The sequence below is a fragment of the Corylus avellana genome, chromosome ca10 (assembly GCF_901000735.1).
Source record: "Corylus avellana chromosome ca10, CavTom2PMs-1.0".
In the NCBI taxonomy this organism is placed as follows: Eukaryota; Viridiplantae; Streptophyta; class Magnoliopsida; order Fagales; family Betulaceae; genus Corylus; species Corylus avellana.
In genome coordinates this window covers 3,970,002-3,993,261 of record NC_081550.1, presented here as the reverse complement: position 1 = coordinate 3,993,261, position 23,260 = coordinate 3,970,002, and the positions used below count along the sequence as shown (strand labels likewise).

At 35.9% G+C, this 23,260-nt stretch overlaps 3 protein-coding genes and 1 non-coding gene across 4 annotated transcripts; 2 read left to right on the top strand and 2 right to left on the bottom strand.

Moving 5' to 3' along the window:
• The first annotated feature begins 21 nt into the window (after window positions 1-21).
• TRNAA-UGC (transfer RNA alanine (anticodon UGC)) lies at window positions 22-94 on the top strand. The gene has a single exon. It is a non-coding gene; the product is annotated as a tRNA-Ala (tRNA).
• A 1,211-nt stretch (window positions 95-1,305) lies between these two features.
• On the bottom strand, window positions 1,306-2,987 carry LOC132164095 (F-box/kelch-repeat protein At5g26960). Its single transcript, XM_059574516.1, has one exon. It carries the CDS (start codon window positions 2,859-2,861, stop codon window positions 1,539-1,541), a length of 1,323 nt encoding a protein of 440 aa, XP_059430499.1. The 5' UTR covers window positions 2,862-2,987; the 3' UTR covers window positions 1,306-1,538.
• Window positions 2,988-10,138: 7,151 nt separating this feature from the next.
• LOC132163656 (G2/mitotic-specific cyclin S13-7-like) lies at window positions 10,139-13,284 on the top strand. Its single transcript, XM_059574025.1, has 9 exons — window positions 10,139-10,424; window positions 11,152-11,263; window positions 11,367-11,406; window positions 11,492-11,728; window positions 11,801-11,926; window positions 12,012-12,260; window positions 12,365-12,526; window positions 12,632-12,813; window positions 12,903-13,284. The coding sequence occupies exons 1-9, from the start codon at window positions 10,385-10,387 to the stop codon at window positions 13,060-13,062; spliced, it is 1,308 nt and encodes a 435-aa protein (XP_059430008.1). The 5' UTR covers window positions 10,139-10,384; the 3' UTR covers window positions 13,063-13,284.
• A 925-nt stretch (window positions 13,285-14,209) lies between these two features.
• Window positions 14,210-18,173, bottom strand: LOC132163329 (tubulin beta-5 chain). The gene is made up of 4 exons (XM_059573580.1): window positions 18,036-18,173; window positions 17,211-17,611; window positions 16,574-16,843; window positions 14,210-15,216 (listed from the first exon to the last, which is right to left on the bottom strand). Exons 2-4 carry the CDS (start codon window positions 17,602-17,604, stop codon window positions 14,537-14,539), a joined length of 1,344 nt encoding a protein of 447 aa, XP_059429563.1. The 5' UTR covers window positions 17,605-17,611; window positions 18,036-18,173; the 3' UTR covers window positions 14,210-14,536.
• Window positions 18,174-23,260: the final 5,087 nt, after the last annotated feature.

Here is a 23,260-nt window from a genome sequence, read left to right as displayed (position 1 = left end):
ACAAGGACCTAATGCATGCGTGGGGATGTAGCTCAAATGGTAGAGCGCTCGCTTTGCATGCGAGAGGTACAGGGTTCGATACCCTGCATCTCCAGCTTATTAAATTTTCGGTAGTTTTATTTGTTCTTTTATTAAAAAAAGAAACCAGTTGAATTGACAAATTTTTATTAGTATTTGCTTTTTTCTATATATTTTATTAGTGTATATATATATTATAAAAAAAAAAAAAAAAACCACTTAGCGTATTTTAAAGGATTTTTTGAACAATTTTACCACTCTAAAAAATACTAAGTCGATAGCTCGATACTATCTATTTCATTTGAAATTGAGAGGATCATATTCTCATTTCATGGTCAAAATTTTATTTTGTTACATTTAAAAGTATACTTAATATCAAGTTATTTAAAATTATGCATATTGTCACATCATTTAAATAACATAGCATTTACAAAATAAATAAATAACATAGCAAAATATTCAATACATAATATTAGACATCATGTACACCGTTAAATGCAATAAAATAAAATCTTAATCTTAAAATAATTTTCTATTTCATTTGAAATTAAAATAATATTTGTTCGCTTGACACCATATTCATTATTAAATACAAACAAACAAAATTTAAAACATAAAAATAAAAATTAATTAATTAAAAAAAAATAAAAAATATCCTCTCCCAATTTCTCCATTTACTTAGGTGGCTTTTAAACTATGATAACTATCATTAGAATTTGGAGTAATATTAGGGACAATCTTTTTATCCTCTTAAAGGTGACGTGGCTTTTGAAATTAACATTAAATTTTAAATGAATCATACTTGAATTTTAATCTAATGGTGATTTTGAAAATCATATCAACGTTAAAATAACAAAAAGATAATAAAAAGATGGTCACTGGCATTACTCTTCCATGTGAGATAGATCTTTGTTTAATTTTAAAGAGAGTAAGAAGACAGGTGTATATAGTAAAAGGTCCTTCCTGGTAACCATTTTTCCTATTCAATTAGGAAAAAAAAAAAATGAAAGCGGAAAAGAAAGCAAATTGAAGTTAAATTTGGTAGAGGAAAGCGTCACAATAGTACAATGGCGCCCATTCCATTTCAAGTTTCAACCTTGAAGAAATTAGTTCTGCACTGAAGTCTTTGTTATTTATTTGTTTTAGTGTCAATTGAATGAGAAATCTAGAAGAGAAAAAGCCCTTTTCGGCGCAAAAGAAATTGAACAAAACCCCAATATTAGTAAAAGTAAAAGAATTTCACAATAAAACCAGCAACAACCGACCAAAAGAAGAAGACAACCAATGAAGTTCTTCAAAGTTACCCAAATCCAATGAAGACATTCAAATTCGACAAATTTCGAATTCAAACAACACAGAATTTTGTCCAAACATCAATGTAGACTAACCCATACCCAAATTCCCAATCTTAGAAAAATCTTCAATTAGATTGTGCCAAAATAGGCAAATCAACGCAGGTTTTCAAGATGTACGGTTGCGCGTGTTGTGAAGGTTCCCTTTCCCCTCCTAACATGTGCCGTTCAGCACTCCACAGACACACAGGCGGCGCGTCGAATTACCTCCGGCAGATCCGCCGCTCTGCTCCACTCTCCGCCAGGGGAGTCATAGACCAACACTAGCCCTTCTCTCAAACCCCTCGAACTCCTCCCACTCCGCCGCAACAAGTCGTCGATGCAACCGATGACTTGCACCAACACCACTTTCTCACCCACCCCCACGCAACTGAACCTAACGGTGCTGTCTATTCTAACTTGCGCCGGTAGTGGAGGGCTCTTTAACCTACACCACTCCCCAAACCCACTATTGCCACTGCTACTATTGTTACTGATAGCGTTGATACTACTGTTACCAATGCTTTTTCTTCGCGCGTCGAATCTCCAAAAAGATAGCTCCACGGCGTGGCTGGTGAGAACGTACACGTGTCCGGCAGCAGTGCAAGCCGCCACTACGCAGCCGCCGCCGGGGACTGCTCGGCTTCTCAGCCACCCACGCGCCTCCACGTCGTACAAATCCATTGAGCTCGCGTACACGTGGGCCTCCGCGTTGGCAGCGGTGCGAGAGGGCTCGCTCCCCGATGCGCCTATCTTGAGCCCCCCGATCACGTAGAACACCCCATCCACCGACGCTCCGATACAGCCGTACCGCCTCCTCGGAGCGTTGGCCACAACGCGCCATGTGTCGGAGTCGGGATCGTACTCCTCCACCGCGTTCGTCCTCGGACCCCCCCCGGCAGCGTAGATCTTGCCGGAAACAACGGCCGCGGCGAACTTCTTCCTCGGGAAGATCATCGCCGATCTGGGAACCACCGTCCCGGACCACGTGTCGTAGCGCACCATCGCGTTCCGACCGATGATAAAAATCTTAGGCCCCACCGCGGCCAACCGGGCGTGGGAGAGCAGGCCGTGGAAGTTCCCGAGCGAAACGGCGTCGTCGGGGAGGAAGAAGGCGACCTTCCAGAGCCCATCGCTTTGTAAGCGTAGACTGGCGGCGTAGAGGCCAGACTCGGTGGCAGAGACGGCGAAGACGAAGTGGTGGAGTAGGCGGTGGCAGCGGCGCAGACCCAAGAAGTGAGAGGAGTCGATGAGGCGGGCCCACCTGGGGCAAACGGCGGAGACGGAAGGCAGAGAAGAAGATGGAACACGCGAGAGGCACTCGAGCAAGAGGTCGTCCGGGAGAGAGGAGACGGTGGTGGTGGTGGTGGCGGCGCATTGGTCGCCAAGAATGTGGGGCTGGGGCTGGGGCTGGGTTTGGGAAGAATGGGCAAAGGATTTGGTGTCGTGTGGATTGGGGAAGCAGGATTTCATGAGCCACGAGAAGTGGCGAGAGTTGCAGCTCTCTGACATGTGCGGTGTTTATTAATTAGACTGAGACTGAGACTCTCTCTGAGAGTGAGAGCTTTCTGGATTTAATGGAGGATGGAGGATGGAAGACTGGTTTTCACAAAGCAAAGCAAAGGAATTGTGTGGTGGACTTCTTTTGACTGCTATTTACCATTTTTACAGCTGCTACTATTTACCACTGCCCTTCACGTACAAATGAAAATAATAATAATAATAACATCTAAAAGTGTTTAAATTTGGTTATTAGGAACATAATTTCTTTTTAAAAAATCATGAAATTAGCATTTTTAAATCACAACGTTACATCTTTTGCTCCTTTCCTTGAAAAAAAAAAAAAAAGTTTTTTTATGAGTTTAATTCCTTCAATAAAATTTGGTAGAGCTTTTATTAGATTACACGTATCACTTTAGTTACAACAAATCTGAATTGATGTGTGGCTTGACATTTACGAGAAATACTATGAGTAATAAATACTTATTCATTAGATATTATTAAAATAAGGGATAACTTTCATTTAAATCTTTAAAGGGGTGATTTGACAAACTCTCCTCAAATTTAAAAACCTCTTAATTTGAATTCTTTTAACTTTGAATTGCAATCAATTTGAATTTATTCGTCAGATTTAGCCATTAGCTTCTAAAGAAAATACTTAAAAAAATCAAAATATTCTTGATTTTCGTTTTTATTTATTTATTTTTAATTTAAAATTTTATAAAAAAATCAGGGGTATAAACATCATTATCTCATTTTTAACGTTTAAAATATGACGAATCGCATGATAATTCAGGGGCTTAAAATGAAGTTATTCTATAAAATAATTCTTATATGACAGTCAACCAATCTATGTAACACAACATTAGCCAATAAAATATAAATTATCATGTCTATGTAAATTTAGGGTCTGTTTGGGAGTGCGTTTTTTAAAAAATAATCTGCTTTTTTAAACCAAATTGCAATTTTGGAGTGTTTGGGATTGCGATTTTAAAAACGCAAATTTTAAAATCGTGGAAAAATCCGCGATTTGTATAAGCTGACTAGAGGGTGCTTATTTGAAAAAATGCGAATTTAAACCAAAAGCACGATTTCGCTTAAAACAATATTTGGCGCAATATTTACCTATTTGGTCATAAAACCTCAATTATATGCTAATGTTATCTAAACACTCGATTAATAATAAAAAAACAAAAAACAAAAAATACTTCTTAACATGTTTTACCAAACGCCTATGCAATTTTAAAAAATAGTAATTTTAAAAACGTAATTTTTAAAAATACAATTTTAAAAATTACACTTATTAAAATCGCACATCCAAACATGCCCTTATAATGAGATGATAAGGCTAAATAATTTTCTTCAAACAACTTGGTGTGAATTTGTTTTCCCCTATCTTATTGGGTGCTACAGCTTTTAAATTTTTAATTGCCTAAAAAGTCCAAAAGGCGAAACAAGAAATGAGGCACTCATGGACCGTACTGCGTGGAATAGCACGTGACATTGGGTGAGATTATAATTCCTCCGTTGGGTATGCACGTGATCTATTTCTTTATAATGACATTATGAATATAATCAACGTATAACAACAAAGCTAAAAATCAATAATAAAAAAATAATAATAATGCATGTGACTTTTCCAATGAAAGCAACAAAAAGACCAAATGCATGGATTATTTTTTTCATATTTCCTCCTTGATATGATTGGCTTAGCACCGAAAGGTTTCGTGGTCTTATTTGCATGATTCCGCCCGTGAAAACGAGAGAAAATTAATATATTGGAAAAAATATAAAATATAAAATATAAATTATAAATTAGTTGCAATTTGGCCCTCCAATGTTTAAAATGTAATAAAATAGTCCTACGAAGTTTCAAAATATTTCAAATTGGTGATTCTGTTAGTCAACACCGTCAAATTAGATGGAAAATACAATACGATGTCGTTTTTGAGGTTAAGTTATTAAAATGCATTTTTGGGATAAAAAAATCAATTTAAGAAAAGTCCCCTCAAAACGACGTCGTTTTGCTTGGAAAAAAAAAAAAAAAAAACACTTGGTGGCTGGGCGGCCACCCCACATGCCCCATTGCCTTTTTTTTAAATTAATTTTTTAAAAGTTTTGTTTTTTCAAGCAAAACGACGTCGTTTTGAGAGGCCTTTTTTTAAATTGATTTCTTTTTTTAAATGGGCATTTTAGTAACTTAACCTTAAAAAACGATGTTGTATTGCATTTTTCATTCAATTTGACAGTGCTGACTAACGGAATGGCCAATGTGAAAATTTTTAGAACTTCGTGGAGCTACTTTATTACATTTTGAACATTGAAAGGCCAAATTGCAACTAACTAATAGCTTGGGGGGTCATCTTATATTTTTCCCTAATATATAATATCACCAAAAAAAATAAAAAGTAAATAAAGAAATAAATTTTTTTTTAAAAAAACAAACAAAAACAGAAGAAGAAGAGAGGGATAAGATAGATACACTTCAACATAGAATAAAACTAAAAAATTATGTAATTTAAGGTATTTTTGTATTCAAACGATGTAAAAAAATGCTACAAGTTAAAATACGATATATTTAAGAGAAATGCTATGGGTCAATAAGTTTCTTATATGGGGTCCAATAAGTCTACAAATCAAATAGTTGATTTGTAAAATAAAATTGGCCAAATATATATATATATATATATATATACCCCTAGCATTTCTCTATATTTAATTAGATTGGGACATGTTTGTTTAGGAGCAAGAGGCCTCAACACTCTTGAGAATGACATAACTTGCTCTCTTACGGCCTGTTTAGGATTGCATTTAAGGAGCTTAAGAGCATTTAAGGAGCTTAAGAGCATGTTTGTGATTACATTTGAGAAATAAAGCTTTTAAGTCAAAAAAAAAAAAAAAAAAAGTTTTTGAGCGAAAGCTTCATTTTTATGCTTTTGCCAAAAGTGTGTTTTATCAATTTTTTAAGCTTTTTGGACTCTTAAAAACGCATTTAATTTTTTTACCAAACGAGTACTTTTTTATTTAAACGAGCTTTTTGAGTGTTAAAAGTACTTTTAGGACCCTCAAACGCAATTTCAAACAGGCTCTAAAAGTGCTTTTAACACTCAAAAAGTCTGTTTGAAGAAAAAAGTACTCATTTGGTAAAAAAATTAAAAATACTTTTAAGGGTCCAACAAACCTAAAAATTGTCAAAACACACTTTTGGCAAAAGTTTAAAAATGAAGTTTTTGCTCAAAAGCTATTTTTTACATAAAAACTTTATTTCTCAAACACAATTCCAAATAGGTTCTTAAACGACTCGAATTTAAAACGTGAACAACCTAATTATAGCAAATCAAGTCTCAAACTATCGTATACAGCCATTGTACTGCTCATAGTCCAAAAAATTTGTTAAGGTAGTTTCCATGCTCTCTTCAAAGTGAGATTGCATCTTGCTGTTAGATTTATTTAAAATAAATTAATAAAAATATTTATTTTCAGTATTTTAAATAATTATGAAATATATTTTTATATTTTAAATTTTTTTGCGCATTTAATTGAAAGATTCACATCTTTCAAATCAATCCAAAAATTTGTCCCACATTAACTAGATACAAATATGTCAATTTGTCTGTAAAGAATATTCATCGCTTAACAATAAATTGAGTAATGGAGAAGAGAGCAAATAGTCTGACATCAGCGGAAATTAATACATTATTTAAAGTGTCTATTAATTTGGATTTTGTGATTACGATTTGTGACCATTTGTAAATATATATGACCCATTGGGTCAAATGCAAAGACAAGGAATCTCATGACTTCTTTCTATTCTCCTCATATATCTTTTGTGTTATTCTCTTTATAGAAGTGTTTTTTGTTACTCTCAAAAGTGCTATAATATCCAATGAACTATTTTGTCAAATCACTTAGCACTTTAGAATATGTTCTAAAGAGAGAAAAAAATCTAACTTACAGTATTGCAATAAGAAATCTGTCACATGTGAGAGCATGGGCTGCTCCAAATCTTATATGGGTGGTTGAATAGGCAAAAATTGCAGTACAATAAGGCCTATCCCATATATGTAATATGTGTTATCTCACACAGCAAAGAATCTCTTGGAATAACTCAGGGTTCATTCTTTCACTTTCAAAGGTTATGGAATTTCTTTCCTTCCAGATAAAGTAGTACACTTGTGCCCATTGGATCCTTTCCTTCCTTCTCCTTGGTAGATTCTCTCCAAAAATTCCACATGCGAAAGACATGATCATTACTTTCTGCTGCCATATTACCCACTCCAGATTTGTTATGATTTACTACCCAGATTTGGCATGTTGGGGGAGAAAAATACTAATAAGTGAGTCAAACACCGGGAAATTAATATATATATATTAAAACACTACTTTTAGCCAAAAAGTTTAAGTTAATGGGATTGGTTCACTTAAGTATATTAAGTACTATTTTTTTTTATATTTTTTTAATGTAGGACACAAACCTCACAAATGTATGTACGACAAAAGCTTATTAGTGTACTCAACTTTGCGTGCAAAGCTTTTTTCTAAACCAAACACGTCGAAGCCTTCTACTACTTGAGATAGTAAAATTAAGGGGTAATTTCACTTTTCCCTTATGAAGTTATTCGCATTTTGCAAACACCCCCCTCCTCTTAATGTTCAAAGTCTCTCACTTTGGTGTATCGAACTTTGATTTCCTTCTATTTTTTCCCTTCCGTTACATATTGCAATTAAATTAAACAGTGGAATGAGTAATTTTAGTAAAGATATTTTAGTAATTTCACACATTTCCGTTAGGATTTAACAGAAAATCCTAACAGAAGAGAGAAAGTGGAAAGAAATTAAAGTTCGATATACCAAAGCGAGAAACTTTGAACATTGGGGTAGAGTTTGCAAAAGGCGCATAACTTCATGGGGTAAGTAAAATTACCCCTCAAATTAAATTTGGATTGTTGACATAGTAATTTTTTTTTTTACTGCACATAGAAAGCCAAATCCCCTCTATACAACCATTTCCAAGCACTTTCCACTTGAGGGTGTCCTAATTGTCCCCTTGCTAGCTACAATCCACACAACGCAAAACCCTTTTACTGCTACTAACGGCAAAGTTGCTAGCATTACCCATGACTAGCATTACCCATGGCTAGGCCATTACCATCTACAATTTGCTGCACTTTTGCCTACAAAGGACCCGCCAAAGGCCAATTGCCATGCCATAACGTCAAACTCTATGTTAAGGCTTCGTTTATTTCGATGTAAAATATTTTTCATAGTAAAATATTTTTAAAGAAGTTATTTTTTCAGGAAAATATAGGCTTCTTCAATACTAATGATTTTTTTTTTTTTTTTTCTGAGCTTTATATCATTAGTTTCCTTTTTTTCCTAGCGTCTATATGAATATATCCATAGTATAGGCTCTTCAACTAGCCTTCTTGGACCCCCTCTCTCGCATTCATTAAAATAAAAAATAAATAAAACCTAACCTTTTTGGACCACCGGACCACATGAAAGCAGAGAATAAAGACAGACGCTCTTAATGGACTTTCCGCGTCTGATTTCTTCTCTAAAGGCCAATAGGCCCACAAGGATTTTTTTTTTTTTAAAAAAATAAAAATAAAAATTCCGAGCAATCACCTCATGAGCCATCGTCAGTCTTACGTCACATGTCTATTCCAATCAACTTGGTTCAAATCCAATGGAGCATATCCCTATTTAGTTGGCACAAACGGTAACTTGACCATTTTTTTCATTTTATGGGTAAGATGAAAAAATTTCATTCATAAAAAGAGAAATACAAATAAGATCTAAAAATTACATATGCATATGGTCATCGTGACAAGCGGTTTTGCAACTGAAGTCTAGCATGTAGCGTCATCAATTGAGTTGGCAACAAGCATAGTGGAGCTTGAGCACCACAGCGAAAAGGGTGGCAATAATATTCGAAGATAATAGCACTCGGTGATTTATGCATAAAGAACATCGTTGCTTGGTCTCCGTTATCAAAGGAAAAGCAAGTAAACAATAAAAATATAAGCCATAAATTCGGTGGTGAGACGCGTGAGAAATAGCGGCGAACCGAGGAACTTCCTCCCCAAAATTCTCACAAAAGAGAAGAGGAGAGGAGGAAGATCTCCTTAAGGCGAAGCTCTTTCCCTTGGACATTGTATATGGTTAGATGGTATACTTGGAGTGGTTGCAAAGGTTTCTACCATATCTCGTTGGGTTGGGAAGGAATCATCTATTGCAGAGATCTTCTATGGTATAGTTTTTCAGAAGCATGTGAATACTATTGATGAGAAATTTGTGCTCCAGATTGGACGGATGGCTCCCTGCCAATAGTGAAAAACTCTACATTATATGTTAAAGATGAAGAAATTGGAACTTTATTGAAAAATTGGATTTTAAATACTTCATTGTGTAAGCTAAAAGGAATTTTTTTTTCTTTTCAAATTAGTTGGAGGAATTTCTTCAAATTTAATCTATTAAATTGACATGTATTTCGTGATTTTTGTAGCAAAAGACTTGTGACCCTTAATTTGCCTTTTGCCCCTTTATCATCAAATAATGGGATAACATTAGCGCTAGATAATTATATTCAGAGAGTTGATATTACGCACGCCATCGTGAGTGAACAGTGCCTTACGCTGGTATGAACATAAACCAAAAAAAAAAAATTAAAAAAATGTTGAAACAATAACTTTTGATTACTATTCACACCAATGTGAGGCACTGTATACTTATGCTGACGTGCGTAATATCACCACTCTTATATTCAACATAATTATAACATTGTTGAATGAATGTTAGATAGAATTATAATATCTCGCTAATTTTTTTTTTTAATATGTAACTGGCCACAAATGGTTCACGACGAGTAAACTAAAATAAAAAATCCGAACCAATCAACCCATCTACTTACAATGGATAATCAAAGTCTCATTTTACCAAAAAAAAAAAAAAAAAATCTCATTTACTCCTAAGTTTTAAATATCGATTGATAGCCTGGTTTGGGTACTTTGACAATGGAGCACAAAATATCAACAAATTGGAGCGGCCCGAAATACTGAAGCCCACGGTACCCACCCGAACGACCGTAGCGGTACCGCTAAGGCGCTAACGGCTAGAAATTTCCGAATCAAAAAAGCGTGACTTGCCAAATAAGAGAAGAATACCCAACCGTTGGATTTCACATCCATCCAACGGTCTGATTTCGATAAAGAATAAGACCGTTGGGCTTGCAGAGTTTCATATATTTCTCATTGAGCGTTCTTTAAAATTCAAAATCCTGAAGAAAATTTGAAAGCAACACAGCGAAGCCGAAAGCAAAAGAAGTCGTCTCAAAGGGAAAGAAATCAATAGAATCTGGGAGAGAGAAACTTGAGAGAGAGAGAGAGAGATTTGGGGTCAACGAAGTGGCGACCACAGACGCTGACGAAGGAGAGACGCGCAACAGTCGCCTCCAAGGGTTTCTGTCGTCGTTGTTGTCGAGCTTTGGAGGAGTTTTTGGCTATAACACTCAAGAGCAAGAACAAGAAAAAGAAATGGCATCAAGAGCTATTGTTCCTCTGCAACAACCCGGAGGTACTTCCAACTCGTTTTTGAGTCATTTTTTTATCTGTTAGTTTTTGTGATATCTTGGTTTTTTATTTCTTTCGAACTAGCAGATTGATTATGAACTGGATTTTCGTTTTTGGGTGTTTTGAGTGTTCGTCGGAATTTATGTTCTGCTTGCTTTTGTGAAATGTTTCTTGGTTTTTGATTTTTTCGCACTTTGGATTGAATCTGCAACTGGGGTTTTTTTTTTTTGAGATTAGTCAATTTTCTTTTTGGGTTTATTTTGTTTTTATCTATTTGGGTTTATTTTTTTATTTCGAGTCCAATATTGGATTGAATCTGCAACAGGGTGTTTATTTGGCTTATCTTACTTGCAACTATTTAATGGAATTAGTGAAAAAAAAAAGAAAGTATTCTTTCGTTGTTGATTTCTTGACCTTTTGTTTTAATAACTGGTAGAGAACATTACAGAGTTAGCATTTCTTTTGATTCTTTGAGTAAATTTTAATTTCTTAAAGTTCGTTCCATTATCGTGCGAGTGATTTGATGAAAACAAGAAAGAAACTGAGAATGAGAAAGTGAAAGATAAAAGGATCAATCTGAGAAATTTCAGTTCTGACGGCTAATAAGAACGAGTTTTTCTTTAATTCTTGGAGGACTCTTTTTGGTTTTCTACTGTTTCATTGGTGGTTTAGGACTCCTCGTTCATTTCTTTCTTATCAATCGTGTTTATTTTGGTTTTACGATATTTCAGGTGAAGGGAAACTGAAAAATGTGCAACCAGAAGGAAGGAATAGGCGAGTTCTCCAAGATATTGGAAATCTGGTTGCTAAGAGAGCTGTGGAAGGGAAGCCTCATCATGCAAAGTCTGTCTCTATGTCTTTGTCTGTGTCTTTGTCTGTGTCTTTGTCTGTGTCTCTGTCTGTCTCTGTCATCTCTCTCGCTCATGTAATAATTCTTGTCTTGCAGGGCACTGGGTAAAGCACAAGCAGCAGCAGTGAACAACGAGGTAGAATCTGAATCGTTTTTAGAACCATTGTTTTCCGGGTTAAGTACATCAAATTACTAATGGATTGAATTTTGTCAATATTCAGAAACCCATCAAAGAAGCTGTAGATGCAGTAGCTGCTGGTAAAGGCCGTGCAGCAACAAAGGTGGTGGTACCCAAGAAGATTGTACTCAAGAAGAAGCCCATACCCGAGGAGGTGATTGTGATTAGCTCTGATGAAGAAGAGGACGAGGGTAAAATTGCTCGTGGAAGAAAATCAAGACAAGGTTCCCTAAGGAAGCATGGCAAGACCTTCACTTCAACCCTCACTGCTAGAAGCAAGGTGACCTTCTGGTTTTTTGTTGTGGATGTTGTTCTGTCTTTTTGTTTGTACTAAACGTTTTAACAACCTCAGGCTGCTTGTGGACTCACAAATAAGCCTAAGAAACCGATCGAAAACATCGATGCAGCCGATATCGACAACGAATTGGCAGTAGTTGAATACTTGGATGACATGTACAACTTCTACAAGCACACAGAGGTAATGTTTCTTTCTTCATACCTTCTGGCTCTCTGTTTTTCTCCTCCTCTCAAAATTTTGTCTGATGCCAAATTTACTGCTGCAGTGTGCGAGTGTAGTGCATGATTACATGGTTAACCAGCCAGACATAAATGCTAAGATGAGAGGAATCCTTGTAGACTGGCTGATAGAAGTTCATCGCAAGTTTGAACTCATGCCTGAAACCCTCTATCTCACAATAAACATTGTGGATCGGTTCCTTTCTGTGAAAGCTGTATCTAGGAGGGAACTTCAGTTAGTTGGAATAAGCTCCATGCTCATTGCAAGCAAGTATGAAGAGATTTGGGCACCAGAGGTAATCTTCTTTGCTTTTTTGTGTATATAACTTTCTTCATCTACTTTCATTTTTATAAGATTTTATGTTTGCTCATCAATCTTGGGTTTCCTGGAAAATGGCAGGTCAATGATTTCGTTTGCATTTCAGACAATGCCTATGTGAAAGAACAGATTTTGGTCACTGAGAAAGCAATCTTGGAAAAGCTGGGATGGTTATTGACTGTCCCTACTCCTTATGTCTTTCTTGTTCGATATATCAAGGCCTCCATTCCATCGGATCAAGAGGTGTACATAAATAAATTTCGTTGTGATTTCAAGAATTATTTCATGTCCAAAACTCAGTAAGGGATCATTTGGATAAACTGTTTGATTTTTGTGGTAAAAATGTAGATGGAGAATACGATGTTTTTCCTAGCTGAACTTGGTATAATGCATTATACTACAATAATTTCACACAGTCCTTCCATGATTGCTGCCTCTGCTGTATATGCTGCGCGATGTACCCTTGACAAGACCCCTTTCTGGACTGAAACTCTAGAGCACCACACAGGCTACTCGGAAGATCAACTAAAGTAAGCTTTCTCCTCCTTACTTGTTGATAGTTATGCCTCTCTCCATGCACAAACTAACGTATTTTTGTCTACTTTTTGCTATTTGACAGGGAGTGCGCAGAGCTGTTGGTTAGCTTACATTCTGCAGCGGCAGAAAGCAAGCTGAAAGCAGTGTATCGGAAATTCTCAAGTTCAGATAGGGCGACTGTGGCTCTTCTCACGCCAGCCAAAAGCCTTTCAAGCAAATCATTAAACTCCTTCTCAACTTAGATGTTTTGATGGCATATAAGTTACAACTACTTATGCCATTAGTATAGGGAGGAGATCATTTTGCTGATATGATCAGTATAGCCAATAGCCCCATTGTTATCTTTTTTTCGTCTTCTATTGTACCTACAAAAAACAAGTGTCGAGTTCGGGTTTGTACTAAATAATTGGATTTCATTGTGATAATGTTTTCTAATACTAATATAAGATCTATGTTTGTTGTCATAGCTGGGAAAAAGCAGGTAAATCCACCTTCACTAGAAACCGAGACACTGAAAAATCCTCTGCCAATCGCCCTGGGGAGAACAACCTTCTCATACTCGAACAAACAGACGGCTCTGAAATACACCTAAACAGTAAACATCCCATTTTGGATCCAAATCCATGGGGCTTCCCTCTTCAACTAACAGCCAAAAATAATGCCATTTTCATTGGTCAACATACTTTATGGTTTCAACCATGAAGTATGAGACTTTTTTTCCTGTGGAACTCTGACCACCTACGACTATGGGCCCCAGCTCAGAGCTGAACCACCTTCTCTGTTCCAAAGGCAAATAGAGTGGGGCTATTGACTAAGCATCAAACTCTTGGGACAATAGACTCAATGCTTAGCCCATATCGACAGCTGATGATAGTCGGTTTCAATATTGATGAACCAAGGAGTTAGGAACCCCTTGCCCCTTGGGGTCGATAGACTTTGTGATTAACTAACCCAAAGTTTTTTCTTCTGGTCTCTTCCGTTTACTCAATGACCAAACACGGGCAACATAATAAAATCTAGCTAAAAGTTTGTGACATTGTCATACAGATCATCCAGTCCTCACAACTTCGGATCAATTCACAACATTGCAGAAAACCAGAGTGGTTGGAGAGAGAGAGAAAGAGAGAAATGGGAGGAAGCAATGATCGATTCATTTGGCGTGAAGGCAAAGGACACAGCCAACAAAGAAACAGAGAGGGTTACGTTGAGGTTGAGCAAGATGATAAGGGTCTGTGGGTAATGTTATTAAAACTTTAATATATTTATAGTGGGTCAATCGAGTATGTCACCTTATCTCCGTCATACACTTGAACGAACCCCTTTGATTTGGATTTGGATTGGAATCATCGGTTCAATAACACAGGTAGAACATTCCATGAATGACAGCACTTAACCACCAAAAACGCAACTCTAAACTTCACATATAGAATATTGCTAAACATCATAGTAGAAACTGATAGAGAAGCTAAGTTTGAAATCAAACATACACACAACTTGCCAACTCCCAACTACCAATACCAGACTACTAGGAAAAATAGGCACTTTCCCAACTCTACCATATGAAAGTAATACTTCATCCACAGGAAGAAAAAGAAAAAGAAAAAGAAAAAAAGTTTTGGAAAAACTATCTCATGATTACCCCGCAAGTAGTAGATTTTTGGCCACCAAATATATCACAATGCAATGGGAAAAAGCTTTTAAATCTCCCACGCCTCCTTACATCTCCTCCTGCACGCCTTCCTCCTCATCCTCATACTCGAGCTCCTCATCAGCAGTGGCATCTTGGTACTGCTGGTATTCAGATACAAGGTCGTTCATGTTGCTTTCAGCCTCAGTGAACTCCATTTCGTCCATGCCTTCCCCAGTGTACCAGTGCAAGAAAGCCTTTCTCCTAAACATAGCGGTGAACTGCTCGCTCACCCGCCTAAACATCTCCTGGATAGAGGTTGAGTTTCCAATAAAGGTCGATGCCATCGAGAGGCCTCTAGGAGGAATATCACAGACACTGGATTTCACGTTGTTTGGAATCCACTCAACAAAGTACGACGAATTCTTATTTTGTACATTAATCATCTGTTCATCCACCTCCTTAGTACTCATCTTGCCCCTGAACATTGCCGAAGCTGTGAGGTAGCGACCGTGGCGTGGGTCTGCAGCACACATCATATTCTTAGCATCCCACATTTGCTGGGTGAGTTCTGGGACAGTTAGAGCACGATACTGTTGAGACCCACGTGATGTAAGAGGAGCGAACCCAACCATGAAGAAGTGCAGACGGGGGAATGGAATGAGGTTCACTGCAAGTTTCCGGAGGTCGGAGTTAAGCTGGCCAGGGAACCTTAGGCAGCATGTAACACCGCTCATGGTTGCAGAGATCAGATGGTTCAGATCACCAACTGCCAGAGGCAAATAAATCAAAGTTAATCAGCATGCATCTTGGTAGAGATAAAGGAGAGTACTTAAAAATAAAAATAAAAATATCTAAACCCTTTCACACCATATAACTGTCTGAAACCTTTCAATTTAAACATATCATACAATAATACCAAAAAAGTTTGAAGCATTATAATATTTTACGGGCCTGTTTAAACGCCCAAAGGATAATAACTGTCCACTTAAGTAAATCACAAAACAGATTCATCCAACCAAAATGTCAAAAATAATTTCATAAGATAATTCACCCAAAAGGCCAATGATATAGTGGATCTAGCATCAGTGAAAGATATGGCATATAACAAATTAAAATTACTGAGATTCATAACAATCAAGAATCATAAACAAGTTGTTACCTTGATGATATAAATTTCATCACAGTACATACAAGAAAAAAAGTTCCACACAAGCAGTAAACAAAGCAAAACCAGGAAGGCTCGGTACAATTATTATGCAGTACCATACACCCAAAAACAAAGCCAGACATTGGACAAAGACATCTAACCAACATAACTAAGCATCCATTTTCCCCATACCTACACCCGTATGTATCATGCAACATCCACTGTGGACCCCACATTCGAAATCACTCAAAGAGTCTTTCTCAGCACATGCCATCATACCAAGTTCAAGCATCAAATAAACCTAATAAATGCTACCAAACATGGTTCATTATGATAATTGGGGAGGTAACAAATTGACCCCGCAACATACACATAGTAACAATCAATCCATCAGGTGTAATCAATGAATGATAAGACTTTTCATCAGGACAACAGCTGTCGACCACCAACCATAAGAATTGACAATACTCAGAACACAACAAAGCCAAATAATAGTGTGAGCTCCCAGGCACATGGGCTTCAAGTGAAAACAAATGACACTAAAAACAAGTAGCAGTCCTTTGCCATTAAATCAGGTAAAGAACTTACACAATAATTATATATAAAATAAGGACATGATTGACATCTCTGAGTTTTTACCAAGTATTTTAACTTTCCCCCTTTTGATAAAATGTACTTGTATATAATTTTTAGCATGCAATTAGCAAACAAAAACTTGATATGAAAAAAAAAAAAAAAAAAAAAGACGAAAAAAAAGGAGTAGCGAACATTCAAAAGATAATTTAGCATGTTCATATATGACAAAGTCAAGAAAACAAACATGGCATTAAAAAAAATTAAAAAAATAATAATAATAATTTTTTTAAAAAAGGGCATCAGTAATTTCTACAAAATAATGCCCATCCATAAGCCTTGACACTCAACTGAATTAAAATTCTAGCTTCTACTCTGATGCAGTTGAATATAAAGAACTTACAGCTTGGAGTGGTTAATTTGAGAGTCCTGAAACAAATATCGTACAACGCCTCATTGTCCAACACCATGCACTCATCTGCGTTCTCAACAAGCTGGTGAACAGAAAGAGTGGCATTGTACGGCTCAACAACAGTATCTGAGACCTTTGGCGATGGGAACACAGAGAAGGTAAGCATCATCCGATCAGGGTACTCTTCCCTGATCTTCGAAATAAGCAGAGTCCCCATCCCAGAACCAGTTCCTCCACCGAGCGAGTGGCATACTTGAAAACCTACAGTACAATTCAGGTCGAAACTAATTTCCATCAGACACGAAAGCAAGAAAAAAAAAAAAAAACAATACTAGGCCACTTTTGATGTCCAGAATTATACTCAAGAACTGAATCAGGTTTAGATTATAGACGATATGCAACAAAAAATGTGGTTTCCCAAGTTGATAGCACGATAACTAGCCTGATAGCGTGCTTTTTCTGATTCTTTAGTTAAGTTCCAAAATCATATTGACCACAGTTCTCAGCATCACCTCCTGACTTCAGATTCAGATAAACTAAAACCCTATAAATTCCTAAAACCATTTGCAGCAAATAATTAAAAGTAACTGAACACAAAGAAAAATCGATCAGAAACGAGAAATAATACCCTGAAGACAATCGCAATTCTCAGCCTCCTTTCTCACAACATCAAGAACCGAATCAATGAGCTCCGCTCCCTCGGTATAATGACCCTTGGCCCAGTTGTTTCCGGCACCAGACTGCCCAAAAACGAAGTTATCTGGCCTGAAGATCTGGCCATAGGGACCGGTCCTCACGCTGTCCATGGTACCGGGCTCCAGGTCCATGAGCACAGCACGAGGGACGAACCGCCCACAGGAGGCCTCGTTGTAGTACACATTAACGCGCTCTAGCTGCAGATCGGAGTTCCCAGTGTATCGACCAGTAGGGTCGATGCCGTGCTCGTCGCAGACCACTTCCCAAAACTTGGATCCAATCTGGTTGCCACATTGCCCACCCTGAACGTGAAGGATTTCCCTCATTTTCTCTCTGGAGACCAAGCACAAATACAAGCGCAATAATCAAGCAGCAAGATCAGTGAAATTCACTTAAAATCCTAATGATCAGTTTGGTTCGTAAAAAAATGAGTAAAAAGAATAACAGAAATGTATTATGCTTCACAGATGCTGGAAAATAATAGTCTAAAACCTAATTCTCTCATTTCCTCCATTTTCTCAGTTGCCAAACATATTAAGGAAAAAAACCACGGAAGAGAGTTCAAAATGAGAATTATTTTCTGACAAACCAGAATGAAGATAAAATACATACAAAATTCCCGCATTAAGCAACAAAACCAGAAGACCTAGAACGTTTGGTTGCAGAAAATGAAGGAAAGCAAAGATTCATTTCCTTTCAGTTTTCTGAGCAACCAGACACAGTAAAATGCATGCGATATCTAAGAAGCGGAACTCACCGACGAGTGATCCGGCGACTAGTAGCGAGTATCCGGGGAGGCTCCGGTCGGTGAAGTTCCTGCGATCGAGCACGGGCGTGACTCGATCGGATTATGAGTGAGTGAAACAGAGAGACTCAGAGTGCGTTGGGAAGGAGCAGTAGAAATGTGGGGTTATATGATGAAGCAAGAGGGGCCAGGTTGTGAGATCGGAGGGCCAGCGTTATTTTCCTCTCCTTTTGTGTTAGGCCGTTGGATGCCGTCTGATGGAGATAAGGTAGGGTGTGGATCGAGTTGTTTACGGTGTGATATGGGGGTTTTGTTTTTTGAAATGTTGGTGTTTTGACGGAAATGACCTTGTGTTTATTGACTTGACTGTCCCTTCGCATTTGGGACCCAATCATTATCTTTTTTTGTATTTATTTTGTTTAGTTGCCCTTCTCTCATCGAAATTCCTTCTATTATTTTTCTCATTGATAAGCTAGTATATGTAGCTCGCCAACGTTTTATATATATTTTTCGATTTTTTTTTTAACTTTTTTAAAAAAATTTAATTTAAAATTAATGATAAATTTGAAATTTTATATAACAGTCAGGAATATAAACGCTATTGTATCACTCTTAACATTTAAAATCTAATGGAAATGGTCAATTGATTGAAATTGAAAGTTTATGGTGTAAATTGAGAGTTTTTGAATTTTAAGAGGTTTTCTCAAAACACGCAGTAATTCAAGGGTCTAAAGTGAAGTTTTTTCTATAAATTCTCTTTATGTTTCTTTTTTCTTTTTTTGAGAGAAAATCATGTATCAGTCTTTTGAGTTCTTTTGAAGACTGATCTAACTTCAAAATTATCATTAAATTTGTAATAAATTACAATTAAATTTTAATCTAATTATAATTTTAGCCAATCCATTTTTGCTTTTTAGTATGGACGGCTGTAAATAAATTGAAATTAATTTAAAGTTGATTTGATTTGTTTAGGAAGGGTTGGTTCAAAATCAAATGAAATGAACAGACGGTCCATTTTGACTTGTACTGCCTTTTGGTTGTCTCGAAATAACTATTTTAATTTAATAACATTAAACATTGAATGGGTGATTGAAATATGGTAGATGGTATGTCTCAATCAAGTAAACAGATTTGCAAATATTCAATTGATACGCCTAATGGATGGAACGAAATCCTACATGATCTTTAATGGCACCGAATCATTACCAAGTTTTGAAAATTCAAGAATTTGAGTACTGATTATGTGGTAGAATTCAATTGTTTGTATGATCCAATAAAGACATAATAAAGTTGAGGGATGGCGTGTTTGTTTGTGTTTGTTTTTGGGCCTCAAGACAAATATATTAATATATCAATTAATAAGTAACATTTCCCTGTAGCATTTTTTACCTTATTCAATTAGAAAAAAAGAAAAAAAAAATAACGCATAATACTTAAAAAATAAAAAAACTCTTCAAAATACACTAACAAACATACCCAATTTTCAAAATTGAAAATTTAGGGAGTTGGAGGGGCTATAGTTGCTCTCGGTCCCAATAATTGCCCCACTAATCACTAATTGCTAATCGTTAACTGTTAACCACCTAGAACAGTTGCGGTTAGTGGTTTTAGGGGTAGGAAAAAGTGGTTAATAACCGCTAACCTCTTATATATAATAATATAAATATTTATTATATATTTCATATTAATAATAATTATAATATAACATCCAAAACGGAGTCGTTTTGGCTGTGTATGAATATATGTATGTGAAATATAATATGGTATGTGATGTTTTGGGCCAAGTCTTATTCAAAGATATTGCCTGGCCCAAAAAATAATGTGTTCTTTTTATCTTTTTAGGAACACTTTGGCAAAAAATGTCTAAAATGAGCCTAAAAAATAGGCTTAATGATGGCCCAAAATACTTAAAAAGTTCAAAATGCCATATAAAAAAAAGGGTTATAAAACCGCCGGTTATTGATTTGAATAATTGCTAACCACCGGTTATAAAATAACCGCTAACCGCCTAAGCAGTTGCCGTTATTAAAAATCAATATCCAACAAAGGCGGTTGAGGTTAGCGGTTATAGCCAATAACCACTAACCGTAATCGCTTGTGCAGCCCTACAAGACGAACTAAAAATTTAACTTTAAAGGAATTGGGCTATATTAAAAATTGTCTGTAAGGGCGTCATAATAAGGTTTAAAAAACGCTTAAATATGCCCAAAAGAAAATTTGACTCTTTGGGAGAGATGGGAGGCCTTGGAGGAGCCATGGTCGCTTCCGATCCTAATAAGAATGTTGAAAATTGAATTTTTTTATGAATAGTGGGGGGCTTTTACCAAACAGAGCCGTTGGCTCCGACTAAATAAAATTGCATGAAAATTTATAGACTAAATTTAATTTTTCCCCACTCATTATCTCTGGATATTGTATTACATTAAATTGTCTTTAGATATTTGTTATTTCAACATCGAACAATGGTTGAAACCCTTATATATATATGGGGTTGGGGTCAAGTAATTTATTATCCATTCTTGGGTATTATTGGCAAATTCCCATTAAGAAAAACATTTTCAATTTCACTTAGAGTGCAGGGCAATATAGTCAATTCATTAAACTATTAGGAAGATATGAGGGTGTTCTTGTCCTCTCTGGCATCAGCCGGCATTATTATTAATTAAAGAAAAATCAGGAAAAATATATGTATATTTGTTGGTTGTGTCCAAAACAATTTGCAAAAGGACAGAAAAAGGTGGGAAGGGCTTTGCTGGAAGAGTCACATGAGATATGGATTGGACCATCAGACCATGTGACCTGCCAACCAACCTTATAAGTCTAATCTAATCTCACACCACACTCCACTATACCTAAAGCTCAATTAAGACATTTTCTACTTTATTATATTTATATCCCTCACTTGATTTTTCTTTAGCTTAGAGTTTGGGTTACTTATGTCCCAACCGCGCCAATAGATGCGGCTCATTAGTTTTAGAGAAATGTTTTTATACATTCTGACGTTATTTTGCGTATATTTTTGTTGAGTTATTATGCTTCAAAAACACATTTCTTGTTAAAAAAAAAAAAAAATAGGGGGGCTCATATTTAATCAAGCCCATCGAATCCCAAAATATATATTATTCTAACTTATGGGTAAGCTCTAAGCACTTGAATTGTCCCACGCTTATAGACTAGGTCAATCATGAGATTTGAGTCCCCAAGAGGTAACTTAATCGGTTGGAGGCCACGCATTATGAAGCGGAGATCACTAATTCGAATCTCTTAACATCCAATTTTTCCCTTCAAAATGTATTAAATAAATAAAATTAAGAGATTTTGAAATGGAAAAGATCGGTTTCCATGTTTTATAAGAGCCCCGCTTGCCATTATTACAATCACTTCTTTTCTTTTCTTTTCTTTTCCCACAGCAGTCAAGATCTCATCCTCGTATGTATACAACTTTTGTGGTCCCAAATTCTACTCTATAGATTAATTAAACAACTCTTTCTCCCAAAAAAAACGTTGCATTAGTCCTAGCTCACATGTTATGACCCATTGATTATGGAAAAACCCTCTTATTTATATTGTAATGATAGATCTTACCATGCGACTTTCATTGATTTTGTTTATGAATTATGCCTTTAATTATGTGGAGACATATCAGATCCTATGATTTATTTTATTTTTTTTCTAATTGAAAACAGCAGATTAATGAAACAAATTGTAGCTATTCTACTTTAGCATGATTTATAGTAATACATACCTACTGGGGGCCACACAAAACGGGCATAGTCGGTGGGAACTGTATGAGCTCTCTCAAGTCCAACTAAGTCATGACTTGACCCAGTCCAATCTGCGTATCAATGGAAACCAATATAGTTTGCATTAATCAAGTATGAAAATTTTCATTGCAGAATTCAAACTCATGTTCTAGTGTATACATAACAATTTTAGAGATTTTCTAATTTTAAGAATAAAGTTTTTAAGTTTTACCAAAGTTTAAAATAAATAACTTTGTCAATTTACCGTTAAAGTTAATAGTTTATCATTTGCCACGTATGTCTCATTTGACACTCTAGCGTTTATGTCGGCACCCAATGCCAATTCCGCATCATCAAGTAAAGCACAAATCCAATATGTCAGAATGTTTTGATGTTGATTTTTTTGAAAAATGATGATGAATATTAACGAGGGAAACCCCAACTCATTTACCAAACAAAGCCAAATGGATCTTTAGTAAAGCACATCAAATATGTCATCTAAAATGCACAAAAATCTCATAAAACAGTCAAATACCAAAAATTTCACAAACTAAAAGGAAATAAATTCATATCTCAACACAATCCCAGATCTAGCATACATATACATAAATATATACATAGATTCTCACATGGTCATGACCGGAGGATGCACCCATGATAATCCTGATGCTACAAAGCCACAAAATTGGAAGAACAAGTAAGATGGTTTTCGTTTTTGGGGTCTTTTGTTTTTGTTTTTGTTTTTGTGTTTTTTAATGGATGACTTGACATTTGGTGTTGACATAAATGTTGACGTGTCAAATGACACATAGGTGGTAAATAGGAGACTGTTAAAGTGATTAAGAGACTTATTTAAAATTTAGACAAAACCTAGGGACTTTATTCTTAAAATTGAAAACTTAAGGACTAAATCCAAATTAGATGAAAGCTTAGGAACATTTATGGTTTTTTTAGATAAACTAAGCTCTAAATGCAACAAAAACGACGTCTTCAAGGGGTAACTCAATCGGCTGTGGACCATGCTTCATGAAGCGGATGTCACTAGTTCGAATTCTCCCTCCCCCTTTCCTTGTGTGGACATGTCAAAAAAATAAAAATAAAAATTAAAAATCAGCAGGAGTGGTAAATTTTAAAATTTCCTTCTAGCTTTCTAAAGATATGACAAGGCTTACTTAACTTTTTGTAGATGTAACACTAGAGCTATAGTAACAGAGATCTTGAATTTACTTAACAAACAAAAGTTTAAATATGGAGAAGCATTATTAGCAATCTCACCAAATTGTATAGACCAAAATAGTTAAAAGTACACTTTTCTCTATTTTAATTACTCACTTTTTTAAAGTACTCCAACAATCTCATCATTTTAACAATTAACTTTCATCATTCCATTTAAATATTCTTTATCAAAGATTTGTTTATTATTTCTCCAACTTTTATATTTTTGAATATTTGTATTTTTCAAGGATTTACATTTAAGGGCATAGAGGAAACTAA